Source organism: Epinephelus moara, chromosome 21 (genome assembly GCF_006386435.1).
Source record: "Epinephelus moara isolate mb chromosome 21, YSFRI_EMoa_1.0, whole genome shotgun sequence".
NCBI classification, from domain to species: domain Eukaryota; kingdom Metazoa; phylum Chordata; class Actinopteri; order Perciformes; family Serranidae; genus Epinephelus; species Epinephelus moara.
This window is the reverse complement of record NC_065526.1, coordinates 2459369-2477781: the sequence shown is the minus strand read 5'-3', so window position 1 is coordinate 2477781 and position 18413 is coordinate 2459369. Positions and strand designations below refer to the sequence as shown.

Genomic DNA, 18413 nt, shown 5'->3' with positions numbered 1-18413 from the left:
CTGATCATTTGAAGTAAAAGTGGAAACACCAGCAATATGCTAAAACATTTTTGTCCACAACATGGGCTTATAGTCCAGGAATGCCATGTATCTGACACTCTATACATGAGAGCCACTGCTTTCCAACTGAGCAGCGCGTCATTACCAAGGATCCCTGTTCACTCCAGCGCTTGGGCAGTGACTTGCAGCATCAGGAAACAACGAAAAAAGGCATCCTTTAACATCAGCATGATACGCTTCTGGTAGCCGTTACAGTTTAATGGCACCTGGTGGCGTCCGAGGGAAACGCAGCAGGACAAGTGTGAGGGAAATTCTCCTCTCTGATGAAGTGATGGACTTGGTGTGAGGAATCAAGTTTCTTTATTACGTGTGCACGGAGAGAGTAGCAGGGTTCTCTGTCAACCTGAAGGATGTACAGACCTTTATACCATTCCAAACCTTTGACCCCAGGTTACACGCCCCAACTGCACTCGTAAAGGAGATTGCCTGTCACCTTGCACGTCATATGTAGACATGGAAACCAAGTGTCAATATGTCAGTTTCTTATTTTAAAATAATGCTGAAAACCTGTGTAGGCCTACTGATTTTCCACACAGAAAACTGATCAGGAATCAATAGGGGGGTCGATATGGAATCGGACCGATAAGCAGACTCAATAATGACACTGGTGTCAGCAAAATCTTAGCAATTCTCCACACAACCATACCTCCCAATAATCCACATTACAACCTCTGACACTTTATTAAATCTGTGCCCACAGGTCCGTCCTACAGTGTTACAAGTGGCTCTCGAACAATTTAATGAGAGATTTATCCTTGAATGTCTAAATGATTGCAATTAGTAAGTTATCTCAGGGAAAATACGGCTATCCGTGCAGATGATTGTGCTTTCTCACTCTGAACTTCCAGAAAGCTCTCTAATTTCATGTTTTGTGATGACGCAGGTTTCTGTTTATTACAGCTGTATTTCAGGCCCCAAATGACAAGGTAATGTTGCACGGTCTCACCTCTGATTTCAAATAAAGCATCAAGCTGTATCCCCGACATGCAATGCTGCTACTCCTCTCTCTGAGCCTGATACACACCATAGCACTGATACGTCTTGGACTTTATTAATCCCGATAAGAAAATCAATAAAGTTCTATTGTGGAAACAGGGATCCTAACTTTGAGCTGTGTTGAGGGGATAGTGTGTGCTGAAAGGATGTCCAGGACACACAGGGATAAAGTGAGTTTACCAAAGGAAGAAACGAGATTTATTGAATAATTACAGTTACAGTCTGAGCGGAGAAAGCGCGCAGGTCAGTGAGATAATGACTTAAACTTGAAAACCTGCCACACTGGTGTTGATATCTTTCATCTGTATTGCTGTGAACATCTTGTCTTGCCTACGGCTTGACAGAAAGCACATCACATGGTTGTGACAAAGCGGATACAATGAATGACCTTAAACCACATCTGCCTCAGCTGTGGTGATGTGCATTCCATGTAAACCAGGGAACTGAATAAATGCACAAAAAAAGGGGACACAGGAAGGTTTAAAAATGCATAAACCTCTTAAGCCACTCTGCACAGATATTAATATTTATGCATGCTTGAGGAAATGGAAGGAATTTACAGCCCCTTACCTGAACAGGCCTGTAAAGTCTGTGAAGCCTCAGATTTTTGTAAGAGAATAGCAACATTTCGCTGACATTAAACTTCGTCAGCTGTTCATTTTGAGGCACTACAGAAAACCTACGAGGTACAGCATTTTTATCCTCCAGTGTTCAACAACTGGGAGTACATAGCACAGAGGCTTGTCTTAAATTATAACAGTGGCAAACTCTGGGTCATGCTTTCAAGTATGCAGGCCTCTAGCATTAAATGTTTAGGTCTGGGACATTCCAGGGAGCCAAATGGAAGATAATCTATTGTTAGTCCTATGGGTCAGATACTGTATGTGGCCCAGTGAGAGACTTAAACACACAGCTTTAGCTTTAGTTTGTGAAACAGAGCGCTGTGGCTCCACATCAAATGAATTTTCCTTTTTCAGACTCTACACCGTTTTAATTAACACCTGCTCATGTGATGTTCGGGCCTACTTCTATTCTTAGTCTGACCTATTTTGTGATTTTAAATTTTTATATATCCGCGGCTGAAAATGGGTGCTGCTAATTTGACCCAGCAGAATCAAGATACACGCCTCCACTGTCTCAGGACCCGTGTTACTTTGTTGTAAAAACATGCAGCCTCCTGTGACTTTTGAATTATGCAATTCGGAGTTTTGTAAAGGCCTCCCTGCTGTTCCCCTAATACAGGGGTAAGAAACTTGCAGCTCCAGAGACATATGTGGCTCATTAGCCCCTCATTTTTTGTAAAATATAAGTTTTATTTATCATTATTGTAGGCCTTACAAAAATCTTACATTGTCTATATGCTAAAAATGAGTATCCTATGCATTGATTTAAAAATAAAAACAAAAATTTTAACATTTCGTAAACTAAAATATACGTCATACATCTACAGCCTGACACCTTCTCCTCTAAATTTTGCCAAACTTCAACAAAGGTGGCTGATCTTGAGCCTCCCTATCTAGGCTAACAATAGATTCCAAATCCATAAAAGTAAGTCTCACAGAATTTAACAGTGAGTGGACAATTTCATTTGCTTTCACTGCCAACGCTGCAAAGTTAAAGTAACAAATTATCATAAATAGCCCACAGCAGAGGAGCCATCTTGGGATAAAACATATTTTTGAATACTCATTTAGGGCTCATTTAGACCTAGAGTTGTCTTGCTTTGGTCTGAATCAGGAACTAATTTTGTTACAAAGTTGTATAATTGCCTAGAGTTGGTTTGAGTTCGTGCAGCATTTACAAGCGGACCAGATAAAAATACCTGTGCGAGAAAACTGCTCTTGACTGGTCAGAATTTACATGCGGGAAAAGTCCAGGAAGTAAACAAAACCTTGGTGGGGCGGCAGTGGCTCAGTCCATAGGGACTTGGGTTGGCAACCGGAGGGTCGCCTGTTTGAGTCCCTGTCCGGACCAAAATATGGAGCGTGGACTGGCGGCTGGAGAGGTGCCAGTTCACCTCCTGGGCACTGCCAAGGTGCCCTTGAGCAAGGCACCGAACCCCCCAACCGCTCGGGGCGCTTCACCAAGGGCAGCCCCCTCACTCTGACATTTCTCCACTTTGTGCATGTATACAGTAGGTCCTGTTTGTGCATGTGTGTGTCTTTCGGACCTGTGTGTTAATGACAAAGTGAAAACATTGAATTTCCCCTCAGGGGGATTAATAAAGTAAATAAACTAAACTAAGAAGAGTACCCTGGAAATCCAGAGTTCTCGCGAGAGCACAATTTGATTTTGCTCAGCGAGTCACTCTGGCAATCAGCAATGATGCTCATTACCTATGCCCTTGGAACCGAGCTGCACCAATCACATCAGTGTATCTGATATAGGCGGGCCAGAGGTGAGCTAAACTGATGACGACAGCGCTGTGACGACGAAGTCCGGAATCAGTCAGTAAACATTGCAAGATGGCTACGGATGAACACCAGTTGTTTGAAACGGCTTTGGCCGCTACAATGAACGAGTTAGACTTGGCTTTTTCTCTAAAAGAGGAACAGAGGACGGCGCTCGAATCTTTCCTTTGCAAGAAGGACGTTTTTGCTGTTTTGCCGACCGGATACGGTTAGCTCCGCTGGTAGCTAAGCTCTGGATACGTTACCCCGTGTATTGTTCTGATTGGTCGTAGTGTTATCCAATTGCGTGCAGTGATATTTTCAAATGCATGCTTGGTGCCGCCCCTCGAGTTGGGCCATTTGCATTACTCATAGCCAGACCCTAAATCTTTCTAGATTTGGGTCTGGATTTCCAGGCTAGAAAAAGAGTACACTTGCAAGATAAATGCTACACTTTCTAATGTCACAATGGAGGGACAACTCACAGCTCCAACTAGAAGACAATGTTTGCATTGGTTGCTGATGCATTGGATGCGCCGAATGTGCATATTAAGATCATCATAAAATTTGTAATATTGAATCGAGGCAGTAACTTATAAAAGGAACATTTAATTGAAGCCGTTTGCCATAGAACCAAAGCAAGACACACCTCAAAGATTTTTCAGATGGGTTTAAACACCTGAACTGTGTACAAACGGTGAAAATGAGCTATATGGCTTATGGAAATAAGGAACTCTGGACGGCACTCTGTCAGGAGACTCCACTCGCAAATATCCGTTTGGGACTGAGCTCAAAATGCAAAGTGCTGTCAGTCACAAAGGGGTTCAGCCTTTTAGACAATTTCTCCAATCATCATGCAGACACCGAGCGTCCTCTCCTACTACCGCTCCCTTAGGTCCCAGGGAAGCTGAGCCTCCCTGGAAGTGACGATTTTGTCGCATTTATCCAATGACCGTCTCGCTTTGCTGCATGAAATAAACCTGCTCAGCGCTGTCTCATAGGAATGCTTGGAGGCTCCGCGTAAACTGTGCTGACATGAGAATGTATGACAGGGAGGTCGCCTTTGAAAACTGGTGATAAACAGCTGACGTTTGAACATCATAGTCATGATGTGAAACGCATCCTAGCGCACGTTTAATGCAATGTTAATTTTTATTTTTATGTAAATTCAATAGTGCATATTTGACCATTTCTTCTATGGAATTTTAGGGGAAGTTCAGGCTCCCTTGTTGTCTCAGAGCAGTCGGCCCTGATATTAAGGCAGTACAGGAGGAGGCGCACATTAATAATCCTCCAGGACTGTAACATGCTCATGTTTCATCCAAACAATGCGTAATGCAACTGCGGTTGGTTCAGATCGAGGTCGGAACACATTCTCAATCAACTTATACATATCGCCTCACTTTAGAAATGTTGATATGATACGTATGAAATGCGCAAATGTAACGTATTTGTTCTAGCGACTGGGCTGGATGTGCACAAAGAGATCTACTGGCCATAGAGTTTCACAGTGCATAGAAATGTGCCACATAACATTCAACACACACACACTTCATTACTGAGCTATGTCTGTTTCCAAAAATGTCACACTATTCCTTTAACATCATCTCTGCCCTCAAAGACTAGTGTAAGTGCCATAGACTTGGCACAATTAGACCTGTTTTTGATACATGCAGTCACTGCATGCTCAGGCTGCACACGCAGTGTTTTAACACATCACACTGCATTCCCATCAACCTCCCCCAAAGGCTCCACACTTGTATGCATCACTGCAATAATCTACAGAGACTCTAACACTCTCACATGATCAAAAGTTCATTAGGGAGCTCCACACAGCAAATCCTCGCCGGCCTCTTATAATTCCTGTGTGATTCCTATGTGACAATCGATCTCAGACAGCTAAACCCATCAAGTCTGTCTCAGTGGCTCTGATAAACTTTCACAATGCAAAAGTCTATTATCTGCTGCTACAATGGCACAGCAGAACGTCCAAGACATTGCAGTCAGCGTGCCAGACAAGCTGTAAAATAATCTCAGTTATTCTGTATGACTGCATATTCGTTTCTACTTTGTTCCCTGCCTGAAACCTCTTCTACAATGCTCCATGGAAAATGCAACAACACTGAGAGCTCTCGGAGAAGCAAAATAATTGAATTTGTTCACAGTCCAGTTTGTGCTAAAGGTAAATCAGCACTTTAAATAATAATTACCCACAGGCTCTACACAAGGGAACAGCAAAAATCTGTCGCCTGTGTCACTCCACATCCAAGCTGTCTAACAATGTGACTTAATTTTCCTGAAAGCGTTCTTTGATACCTGTACTCATTCTTTCCCATTTGATTCATCAAACCTGTTAAAACACCAGGCGGCAATTATGTTATCACCTCCAGCAAGCAGAAAGTGCCATTATACTCCGGTGCATTTGACAAGCCTTTTGTTTGACTGCAAGATCAATTTATCAAAAATATTTGATCACTGCAATCTCGCCACAATATCTAATGCTCACGCTGTCAAAAATATTACATCGATTCACAAAGGTGTTGACGAGTGAGGGTGTACATCAGAGAAGGCGAAGGCGCATGTTGTCATGGCAAATGACTGCGCTTTTCACACAGAGTGGATCAGACCACCAGGCATGCCCAACTAATACTGAGCACCAGCAGAGCAAAGGGTGAATCAATGCAGTAAGAGGTGACTAGGCAGACAACAGGGTGTGTGAGAGTGTGTGTGGTGGGGGGGCCAGTGGGTAAATGACACTGCACCTGAGCCTATTACAGAGATAACAGCCGTGTTAAATGAAAAATCCAGCCTCAGACACTCTTACGCTGCCGCCCTGAACCCGAGGCTCGGTGTATTCATTACAGGAGAAATTGTCTGATGTTGTTTTCTGAAATTAACGCTGCAATTTACTTTTCTGAATGTGTCAACAAACTTCATCAGCCTCATGATTAATACACGAGTTACATAACGTGCCACTGATGGTGTGGTGGAGAGTTGTGATACGCTGTTCTCAGCACTTGGTAAAACTGTTGGCTGATACAGATTGGGTTTGGAATTACTCAGTCTTTGGTGCCAGCAGATAAAAAACAGGCTTTCAGCTTATTGTTGAAAAAAAAAAAAACAATAAGAAATGTTATTGTGAGAACAACAGATAGCAGCTTGGCTGATCAAGATGTGATGTCAAGTTGAAAATGATTAAAAGAGAAACAGCTGCACAGTCAGCACTCCAAACCACACTGGATACACAACAGTCACATCTTCATCGGGTTACAATCACAACCAATGGGCCGATGGACTGCATGACGACAGGTGTCATCGGAAAGACAGTGAAGTTACAATGTCATATATTCAGCCTTGTGAATTTGTCGTGGGCTGGATTCAGCAGAACATGTGATTGGCAAAGACCCGGTGAACTCAACTCTACACCAGAGTAGGTGGCCAGGAAATGGTGCTGTCTGGCTGACAATCGTGTCTTACAGAATAGCAGCCTGCAATACTTTCTAGTGAAGCTGTTGTCCATAACTGCCTGTGATGGATTTCTTCTTTTTACAGTTGAATTCTCCTTTCTGCCTCTGATTGTTGACCAGTGTTGCAAAGTCCTGTTCCCTTGACTTACTCTTACAGACTTTTTGCAAAGACTAAAGGTGTTGAGGGTTGGACAGAGGGTAACAGACAGTATATTACATTACAGAATTTCAGCTGAGTTTGGTAATGCGTCTGTTAGGTTAAAATCACAAATAAGCAGAGTGGTCCAAAAAGACTATAATTATAAAGGGGAAGTCCTCACGGCGCTCTCCCATGTCCTGTATTCACAACACAAACTGCTTTCATCAGGGAAATGCTACAGGGTTCCAATTAAATACAAGAGGAGATACCTGAATAGGTGTTAAACTCTTTCATCCCTCTGTGGGTGAATTTCCTAAACTCAAGACAAAAGGAGGGTGTAAAATGAGGGGCAGTGCTGCATGTATCTGAATGTCTGCACTTGTCTGTGCTGTGCACTTGATGTCTGTTTCTGCAGACCCTGTGTATTTTTGTATGTGGCAGCCATTATGTCCAAGAAAAACTTCCCTAGGGACAAATTGAGTAATCTTGACTCTTGACAGTGCTGAATATTTTTCATATATTTCCTCCTTTATAAAAAGCCGCTGTATCTGCAACACATATCTCAACACTGTCCAAGTTTGGCCGGGTACAATATCTGGTGAAACAAGCAAACACATCTGAATCAAGCACTGTAATCATATCACATTCCCATGATTTTTGAAGTGATTTGGGGGAGATGTGTCCTTGGCGTGAGCAGCACACATGCTCATTCTGATGCAGCTGTTCCAGTGACATGAGGTGTAATGATCATTGAGATTCACTGTCATCACTGCTCTACATCAGAGCAGAAGGGGACTCAGCAGACCAGTTCAGCATGAAAGGTCATCTACAGTGCACATGGACACATTAACATATGTCTGCTTATAATTAAAAACTGCTTAGAGCTTGCATTTTCAACAAGAATAGTATTTGACTTACTTTTCCAGCCAGTGCATTTGACTGCAGTGAGTGTGTGTGTTTTTTAAACTGCAATGTGCGTGCAAAATATTATTAGCCACACAAATGGAGAGAAGAAGTTTTGCCACTGGAGCTAAATAATAAATCTTACTGGTCGTGTTGTACTTCACCCCGTTGATGTACTCAGGGCAGGGTCTCTCTACAATCCTCCCGGTGCTGCTCCGCGGCCAGCAGGTTCCAATCTCATCGGTTGTGGCATTGCAATATAAACCTTGAGGGGTGGAAATAAAGTAAAACAAAAAAAACGCGGACGCTTATAGTTTCCGTTATCCAAGACGCAACACCTCTCAATATTCAACAAGAAAAAAAAGAAGCAATTCCATCTTACCATCAGTGCTCAGCAATGACAATGAAGCGTTTTCCAAAAAAGTGTCTTGAAAAGCATCAATCAAACTACAATTCAGGTCTCCGAGCTCCCCAAATATGATCTGATAAATGGTAGCATCCATGGTGCTAGCCGCCGCTTCCAGTAATGTGAGATTAATTCCAAGTCCGGGAAGAGACGGACACACTGAGCCCAGCGGTGTTCATGAGCTTGTGAATCGGAGCAACAGTAATGACAAGTAGGGAGCCCAGTGCTCCCGCTGGGAGCCGCGTGCCTGGCCAATCAGAGCCGCGCAGTCGCTCATCCATCCACTTGCTGCAGCAACCCCGTGAAAGACAGCCGACACGCCGGACTAACCAGATCATGGACTTTGTCACTCTGATGTATCACACCTGCCAGCCACCTGGCCTCGCTATCTATCGGGGTGAAAGTGGCTGATTTGAGATGTGAAAGTGAGTGAGCCACAGACAGCCATAGAATTAAAATGCACATAACCCATACCGGTTGGTGTCTGTGGATGTAACCTGTGTGTGCACTGAAGATATGAAAAATCAATCATGTGCAAAGTTCAACAAACAATAACTGATGGCCACTGCTTTAAAAAAAAAAAAACGTACAATGACTGTGATCAGTTTGATCTTGCAGTTATCAGGTAGGTACTTAAAGAGCCTTATTTGAGGGGGTTAAAGTGACATAATGAAAATGTTTGTGAAGATACAGAGTGAACCAGGTTATGGGATATACACGTACTGTCCACTTTATTAGGTACACCTTGTCAGTACCGGGTTGGACCCCTTTTGTCTTCAGAATTACGTTAAAGCGACACTTACCTTTCTGGAAATGTTACGCTTTTCTTTGTTTAGGTTAAAATGCTATTAATACGCTGATGGCACACTGAAATGAAAGTGAATTCCACCAGAGATAAAACTCATAATTATACTGTTCTCATATGGCTCTAAGAAAACTCCGACCAATCATTGCATTCGGACCAAATGCAATGATTGGTCGAGCATCCTGTCTGTCTTCCCCACATGGAGGCCTCTGACTGACTAAACCGCTCGCGTAACATCTCTGTAACGTTATGACAACACAGCATCCAGTTGCTAATGGCTAACGTTAGCCTACTGTAGCGTAGCCTCTGAAACATTGACGTTATCTTCCTTGTGCGTTTCCACTTACTAGTAATGTTAACGCTACTATCTAACGTTAGCACTGTAACCTTATTCTAAAACTCATCAGTCATCACTGACTCCGGTTGAGTTTAAAAACTCCAGGGTTGCGTTTGACTGTCTTGGTTGTAACGTTACACTCGCTCTCCTCTTCCGTGCATCTAACGTTACCTTGCCAACGCCTACCTCTATCATAGACATAATGAGGACGTAATGGAGGAGGAGGATGGGACTTTGGAGGGAGGTGGAGTTGCAGGAGGAGGGGGATGGGACTTTGGAGGGAGGCGGGAGTTCTGGATGTTCAAATTTTTTCTAAGTGCTGTGTGAAATGCAAGAAAGGTAAGAGTAGCTTTAATTCTTGGTGTCATAGATTCAACAAGGATAGCATCACACAGTTGCTGCAGATTTGTCGGCTGCACATCCATGATGAGAATCTCCCGTTCCACCACATCCCAAAGGTGCTCTATTAGACTGAGATCTGGTGACTGTGGAGGCCATTGGAGTACAGTGAACTCATTGTCATGTTCAAGAAGTTAGTTTGAGATAATCTGAGCTTTGTGACATGGTGCGTTCCATCAGAGGATGGGTACACTGTGGTCATTAAGGGATGGACACGGTCAGCAACAATACTCAGGTAGGCTGTGGTGTTTAAACCATGCTCAGATAACATCCCCCACACCGTTACACCACCACCACCGCCATCTTCTGCAGACCTTGGTTGGAACCAGCGCTTATTTGACTTCCTGTTGCCTTTTTATCATCTTGAACCAGTCTGGCCATTCTCCTCTGACCTCTGGCATCAACAAGGCATTTTGGCTCACTGGATGGTTGTGCTGAAAATCCCAGTAAATACTCAGACCAGCGTGTTTGGCACCAACAACCATGCCACGTTCAAAGTCACTTAAATCACCTTTCTTCATCATTCTGATGCTCCGTTTGAACTTCAGCAGCTCGTCTTCACCATGTTTACATGCACTGTTTAATACACTGAGTTGCTGCCACGTGACTGGCTGATTAGCTACATGCGTTAATAAGCAGTTGAACAGGTGTACCTAATAAAGTGGCCGGTGAGTGTATATCTGCAAGTGCTGAATCATAAGCAACTGGACTTTTTGCCTTTAATCCAGCAAGCTTTTCTGCAGGAAGTCTGCAGCAGTCTACAGCCTTTGACTGTGTGTGCGTGTGTGTGCGTGTGTGTGTGTGTGTGTGTGTGCATGCGTGTGTGTGTGTGTGTGTCTACCCTATGAGTGAATTTCCCTCATTCCCAGGTAATGTTTATGGATACGCATGCACTCAAGTATCCCCAGGAATTACATCCATATTTGACAAATCCACACTACACGACTTACATGCAGTGCCAACATAGAAATTAAGTGTGTCATTTATATGGTGAAGCAGGAAATAGAAGTGTGGATGCCAGGGTGGTGGATGGAGGTGTAGCACATCCATTTCAGGGATCGTATCCCACCATAAACCTGTTATTAATTATTAACGTAACCATAATATTTTCCTATCCTTATACAAACTTTTTAGCTGCGTAACCGCAACTAGCATGACAATATTTTTATTAATCTCTCAAAACCACAGATTATTTCTAACCTTGAAACTGCCTTGTGTCGACAGTACATAAAGCAATCATTTCAAATACGCTGGAATTGGATAAAAATCAGAATCGTCTGTTACTGATGTTCTTGTATACACTACTGTTATCTAAAGCCAGAGGCTTAAGAGCTGACTGTTAGATACGACATTGAGATGAAAAATCAGAGTTTGGACTTCAGACAAAAAGTGTGGCTCTGGCTCTGATGCAACACGCTCTCATACTGTACCTTGCATTTTAAAATGACTCAGGCCTTAACCTCTGTGGTTAGAGTTTGGTCAAGTGTAGGTGAGTAGCTGGTGAAGATTTGCCATTGTGAAAAGACTCAACAGTGAGTGCTGGGAGGAGACAGGATGCAAACAGGTTTCTAGTGTCAACTTCAGCCTGTTACATGCATTGTCTGTTTTCAAACTACACTTCAACTTTTACAGGGAATCTACAGTTTGCATATTACTCAAAATAAACGCACTACTTCGGCACAACACCACAAATTGACCGTTTTTTCCTTCAGCAACAAATGCAAGTGGGTATGTTTGGCTAATGCACACATGGTTGGGTTTAAGCAATAAAAGCATGTTTTTGGGTTTTGGAAAAAAGAACAGGGTTTGGCTTTACAATCCTATGGGAAGCCAACACCAGCCACCCATGTGAAAGTTGATGTTGGACCCATCCACCACCACTCCTGCCCGCCCTACTCGGACTTTGGCCCAATTAACTTGTAAGACCAGCTTGCACCCCCAGCATTCAATGCTGGGCTGTTGGTGAGCATCTGGCACCCTAGTTTTTGGGGTGTGTCCCACACTGTTGGCACTAGCCCTTGTAGGCTTTTTTTTTGGCTGATTCAGCATGTTAAATTGGCGTCATAGACAACGCAGCCCATTGGCTAATTGACTCACTCTGATTGGCTGTTCAGTTCAGTGCGCGAGAAGAGAAATGGAAGTGAGGAAAGCAAACAAACTGCTAAAGTCAAGAGGGCGTGAGATTGAAACAAAATTGTTATATGAGATAAAATTGTGGGGGTTTTTTAGCCATTGAGTTCTTCAGCAAAGACAAATCGTAAACGTTTGTGTTGTTTGCTACCATACTGTAAATATGCTTTGCTCTTTCAACACTGGGTTGTGCTATATATGTGCTAACTGGTCTACTAGCGTCTTGAATATGTCCTGATGGTCCTCTTCCTTTTTTAATGACAAATGCAAGTTATTTTTCTCTCATGCAGGTTAAGAGTGTATGTGCTAGGTGGCACTTGCTGTAGTCTTTGTGGTGTGTTCAAGTGCAACCTGCGTCTGGGGCGCCTGTCCCAATACCCACACTTCCCTAGAAATACCGACTTACACTTGGTTGTGCGTGTTCACGTTTAGACTAGTGGTGTCCCAAAACAGAATTGAGGTAGTGGAAGTGGTTTCCAACACTTAAAACCCACCCCATACTTTCAACGATGTGGAAGATGAAATTTCCCAGAGCACCTTGCAAAGTCAGCAACTTCGACAAGTTTTGGAAAACATTTTGTTACTGTACGATCGGAATGTAGGCCATACAAACAACAGATGGTTGGACTAGCGTAAACTCATCAGCAACTCGGTCGAACACAGCGTCAAAATAATTTAACAAATCAACTTACCCAAACAAAATCGGTCAGAACTAGAAGACATTGTAGGCGCCTCCTGTTTTTAGCATTTCTTCGCCATTGATTCATCAGACGGAGAAGAATAAACATAGCACACGCCACAACACAAGCGCTGGAGCCGGCATTTTCAAACCTGAATGACTACCGGTGTCTTGCGTTGCTACTACGCGTGACGTATGCCTGCACGTAGACCACTTGCATGAAGTGGTGTCTCATTTCTTAGGGAAAGATCTCTACCCTAATATTTCTCACTTCCCTCAACAAGGGTTATCTCACAAACAAGGGCACTCCATACCAAGTGGAAGATTTAAGGGGTAGAAATGGGATTGGGTCTAACACTGCCCTCCAGTAGGTGCTACAGGTCCTTGAAAGCTTGCACTTCCAGATTCCCAAGTGCCATGAAAGAATGAATCTAGATATAACTACACTATAAGATATGTGCAGTAACATCTGAGGAGAGCAATACATGATTCATGACTGTGCAAAAATTTATTGTACTTACTTTGTTTTAATTACCTGTTTTTATAGTCTTTAATGTGTCTGCATGTCTGTAGATTGTGTATGTACCACTGGAGAGCCCTACTTTTGTCGTACAACTTTCGTAAGGCTTTTAATTTTTTTTGCAAAGCGCTGTGCCTTGGTACTTTTTGGTTATGACTTATTGATCACAAAACAAAGAGCAGGTCTAACCTCTCCTGTTGTTTGGTCTCAGTGACAGACAGTGTTGTTTTCTCAAGTGATGGCAGTCTCCTCTGATGACAGCTAAAACGTTTGTACTTTTGTACACGTTATGGTTCATACCAGCCAGCAAGGCTGAAATACAAACCAGATAATTTAGTGTGACTGCCCTAACTTAGTATGACTTCACACACTCAGTCCTCCATTCCTTTTCATTGGAGCAGAGCCTGATTTCACTCTTCAGTGACAAAGGCCGTGGAAAGACTGAGAGTTGGATAAATTGCTTTCCCCTTTTGCATGAAAGGCCTATTTGTGATTTTAAAATGTGAAAACAATTATGACCACAATGAAAATTAGCATGTAGTTCAGCACTCCCAACACTTATCTTTTCCAAAAAAACTGCAAATTATGATAAGGTTGAGTGATCCTCCTCTCTAACAATGAACTGCAGTGTTCACTTAAATGCAGATTCAGCTGCAGTGTGCCAGCCTGCCATCACCCTGACCAACTCCCTGCAACTGATTTAAGGGTTTCAGTATGTGTCACATGAAAACTATTTTCGTCGTACAGTAGGATGTAATCAATATAGGCAACATTTACTGTTTGAGCTTGAAATTGCACGACCTTTACCCAGGTCTCCTGAGCTGGTTATTTCTAGCTGTTTCTGCATATAAATGCTACAGACTCAAAACAAACAGTTGCTTAAATCAGCTGACAAAATAACTTTTTCCTTTTGACTAATTTTTATTACAATTAAAAATGATACATACAGATATATAACTGTAACAACAGCAATACATAAAAAATACAAACTTATGGCTCCAAAACTTCAAACCTGTCCAATGGAAAGTGTCCAGATGAGACATGTGCCTCATAACTGAGTCTAATATCTTGGCTGTTTACCTCTTAAATTTGAGACATGACCTTTTCACCAGTGTGAGGCTTTGTGTCTGAGCCCGCTCTAAGCTTCTGCATGCAGCACTTCATCTCATTTCACCAGCCTGTGCTTTCAGATCACGTACACAAAGCTCTGTAACACACCAGTGCCAACTCCAACATCTGAATGTTGACTTGACCATGTGATGAACAATGTTATAATTGCCCCCGCTATTAATAGTACAACAAAAAGTTAATGAATTCTCCCACAGCATTCAGATGTGATGGGATGAGAGAGGAGGGTTCTTCTCATGTGTGAATCTACTTTTAAGTGGTGGGGAAAGCATATTCTTACCTTCAAAGAATATGTTTATATTGTCTCGTTTGATTTAAGTTGTCACCAAATGCATCTGAGATTATGTAAGCAATCATTCTTTATTGGTAGACAGCTGGCAGAAAGTATAGCATGTTGCTGCCTACTGTATTGGTCTCAGTACGAAAGTTATTGTGGTGGGGGGACTGCGTGTTTGTACCCTTTCTTGACTTAGAAAAAAATTGCAACACCCTCCCCCAGTGTATCAAAATAATATATTTACAGCCAACATTAAAAAGGTGAAAATACAGCCACCTTCTAATTTTTAATGAAGGACTGCTAAATAAAAAACTTACCAATTGAGTCAGTTTTTGACGAGAAAAATAAAGCTTTAATACAGAGGAATCAGTAAAATGTTCACTAACAATGTCACTTATTTGTTTTCTGCTCAAACATTAAACTGTGCAATACGTCTGCTTGTAATGAGCATTATTCAACTTTTTAATGGTTATATTTAAACACTGGCAGCACCTGGTTAGGGTTAGTGTAAGTTCATGGTCTTGGTTCAATACAGAATAAGCCTGCAGTGTCTTAACATTTACCTAAAACCACAGTCTTTCCCAGACCTTAAAGGGATGCTTTACTGAATTTCAACCAGCTTTGTATCATAACAATGTTGGAAATATGTGTAAATGAACTGTGGTAAACTTCCCTCTATCTTACCAGCGGACAGATCTTCCTGCTTATTCACCAGCTAATATCTACCCAATGAGGCGAAATGCATTGAGGTCTGTTGCCCAAACTACAGATTGCACTTCCTCATTTTTGAGTGCCTGCCATCACAGACACAAAGAGTATAGCAGTAGATAGAGAGATAGAGCCACCCATATCTTTTTCTCTCTGTCTCAAATGCAGACCATACTCCATTCAGACAGTAAAACTAAGTAGTGCTGATTCAATATGATCCAGGATTCTGTTCCTGTACTGCCGATTACTTGACAAAAATGTTTTCAGCTCATGGTTTAACTGTATAATGAGTTTGTTTGCTACCAGCTGCATTATGTCACCCACTGGCAGGGGCGTTTATTAGTCCGGGGTAACACAGTGTATTCTGGTAGTTTTTAAAACTGAATGCCACAGCCCTTTTCTCTGTTTTCTCCAATCTAGTCTCACTCTAAAGTCGTAGAAATCCAGCGCTTGGGCAGTGACTTGCGGTGTCACACACTGACGAAAAAGCTGTCCTTTAACATTGGCATAATATGCAGCCGGTCGCTGTTGTAGGTTAACGGTGCTTGGCTGTGTCAGGGGGAAACATGGCGGGACAAGAACGAAAGTTAAGGTGGCAAAACTCCTATGAGGGGGTGGTGGATGGGTCCAACAAACACCAACCTTAGCCCGGGAGAGTGGTGTTTGCATACCGTGAGATCATAAAGTCAAACCCTGTTCTTTTTTCCATCCATCCATCCATTTTCATCCGCTTATCCGGGGCCAGGTCGCAGGGGCAGCACGCCAAGCAAAGCACACCAGACGTCTCTCTCCCCGGCAACACTTTCCAGCTCCTCCTGGGGGACCCCAAGGCGTTCCCAGGCTAGATGAGATATGTAATCCCTCCAGCATGTTCTGGGTCTGCCCTGGGGCCTATTACCAGTGGGACGTGCCCGGAACACCTCCAGCAGGAGGCGCCCAGGAGGCATCCTAGTCAGATGCCCGAGCCACCTCAACTGACCCCTTTCGACACGAAGGAGCAGCGGCTCTACTCCGAGCTCCCTTCGGATGTCAACAAATTCTGTGTTCTTTTTTTCCTAAACTTAACCATATGTTTTTGTTGTCTTAACTGAACCACGTCATATGTAAACGTGGAAAGCAAACGTCACTATGTAAGGAGGTGAAAATGTGTTGTACCAAGGGTCCAAAGTTGTCGAAATCGGCACTTGGGCAGTGACTTCCTGCATCAGACACCAATGAAAAAAGCCATCCTTTCACGTTGGCATGATACGCAGCGTCAGGGGGGCACACAGCAGTACAAGAACGAAAGTTAAGGTGGTGAAAGTCCAAGTAGGGTGGATGAGAGGGGTTTGTACATTTGTCATCACAATGTAATGGGGAAAACAATAACATAGGTTATTTCTAGGAGACGTGATTGAAATTAAAACATAGATACATATAAATACATTAAAATTAAAGTTACACTCATTACCTTAAGCCAAAAGAAAAAGAGCAAAAGTACCCTCTTTCTTCCTTTCCCACCCTCTCCACTAATAAGTTTCAGAAAATCCTTAAAATATGCTCAATAATTTGTATATATCAATTTGATGTCAAACTAAAATCCAGGAAGAAAAAATGCTATTTAAAATATTAAATGCATTATTTATACTGTATCTGTGTTTACCAATACAAACTTCAGGAATTTGAATTTCAGATAGATTTTATATACTTTGCTGCAAACTTATTCTGGCATAAACAGAGTCATGTAGTGATTAATCCATACTTTCTGCAAAATTATCATACAAAATTGTTTCAGTGCTCAGTTCGCACTGGGGTCTAATTATCGCTAGAGGTTAGGAATTGTAAATTACAGTAATGATGATCTGCAGCAGAGTTTGTATCTGATTTAAAGTAATAACAAGATATTTTCTACTCTGCCTACATGACATGAAATGATACATACAGTGTGCTGTCGTGCTTTTAGCCACCTCCACTCTTTGTTTGAACAACAGAGCGTTCACTTTGAGCCAAGATGAGGGACATTTCATCAGGGTTGCATGGATCCAAAACTTGCATCTATGAGCCTCAGATGTGGGAGCTTGTGCATCCTGAGACCCAAAGGCATTTAAGCCTAATCCCACATAACTCAGTTTATCCGTGGATTGTGTGAACTAGAAGGAGTGTTGATTTTATGTGGGATCTCTCAAGCGACTCTGAGCCTTAGGGTGCTTGATGACTCAGGTAATGTAAGTACAGGCTGCAGTTAAGAAGCCAGTTCCATCTGGCTGTGGATGACTAATCAGATGTACAGTAGACTGAGATGTAATTTGTGATTATTATTGTTTGTTTCACTTGTTCTTTCTGGTGCTGTTAATGTGGTTACAAATTAAATTAGTTACTTGAAATTGCATTTCTTTCTCTGTTGCCACTGACATGTTGAAATCCTTCACCCTTACAGTCCAGTCGACCGAATTTGAATGAATGTCATTTCTGCACCATTTCCCATCCTTTTGACTGGGAAAGGCAGAGCCAGACTACAAAGAATTAATGGAGGAGTAGCACAGAGCAAGGGTACGGCACGGAGAAACCCACTGCAGAGAAGCAACAGGAGCGGGGGAAACACAAAGCGCACTTGAAGCCTCTGAAGAATCTAAAGAACAACAGGCTAAATGAGATACAGCAAAACAACACCTGGGGCTAAATACAGCCAAAGGTCACAGCGATTACATGTGCAATATATAAAGAGCCAATACCAGCTGTACATTACAGCACAGTGGTAGGATTTGAAGAAAAGCTTTAACATGACTCCCCACAGCACAGAAGGGCAAAATGATTTCATGAGTCAGCCAGAGAAGCTTGGCACGACTGCAGGGTTTGAGCTACTTAATGTACTCAATGAAATGACAGCTGCCGAATAAATATCCACATGCACAGTGGTACAGGCCTCAAGGTGACTTAATGAAAGCTTAGAGCCTTTTGACAGTGCGGCTCAGCAGTCACACACTGAGCCTCGCTCAAGTGGCACAAGTGATAAGCCCTGCTCATGGTAGCCATTTGACTCCCAGTTCATCAGGCAGAGGATGTGAATCCAGTCGGGCTGCTGCCAGACAT

The 18413-nt window shown here is 42.6% G+C and overlaps 1 protein-coding gene across 1 annotated transcript in view; it reads right to left on the bottom strand.

Annotated features, from left to right (window-relative positions):
* LOC126409066 (corticotropin-releasing factor receptor 2) overlaps positions 1-8561 on the bottom strand; it is a 63411-nt gene extending 54850 nt beyond the window's left edge. The window contains exons 1-2 of the mRNA XM_050074955.1: positions 8338-8561; positions 8101-8220 (exon numbers count right to left, since the gene is read on the bottom strand). Coding sequence (XP_049930912.1) covers positions 8101-8220; positions 8338-8458 — 241 coding nt within the window. The 5' untranslated portion in view covers positions 8459-8561. The remainder of the gene's footprint in view (positions 1-8100; positions 8221-8337) is intronic.
* Positions 8562-18413: the final 9852 nt, after the last annotated feature.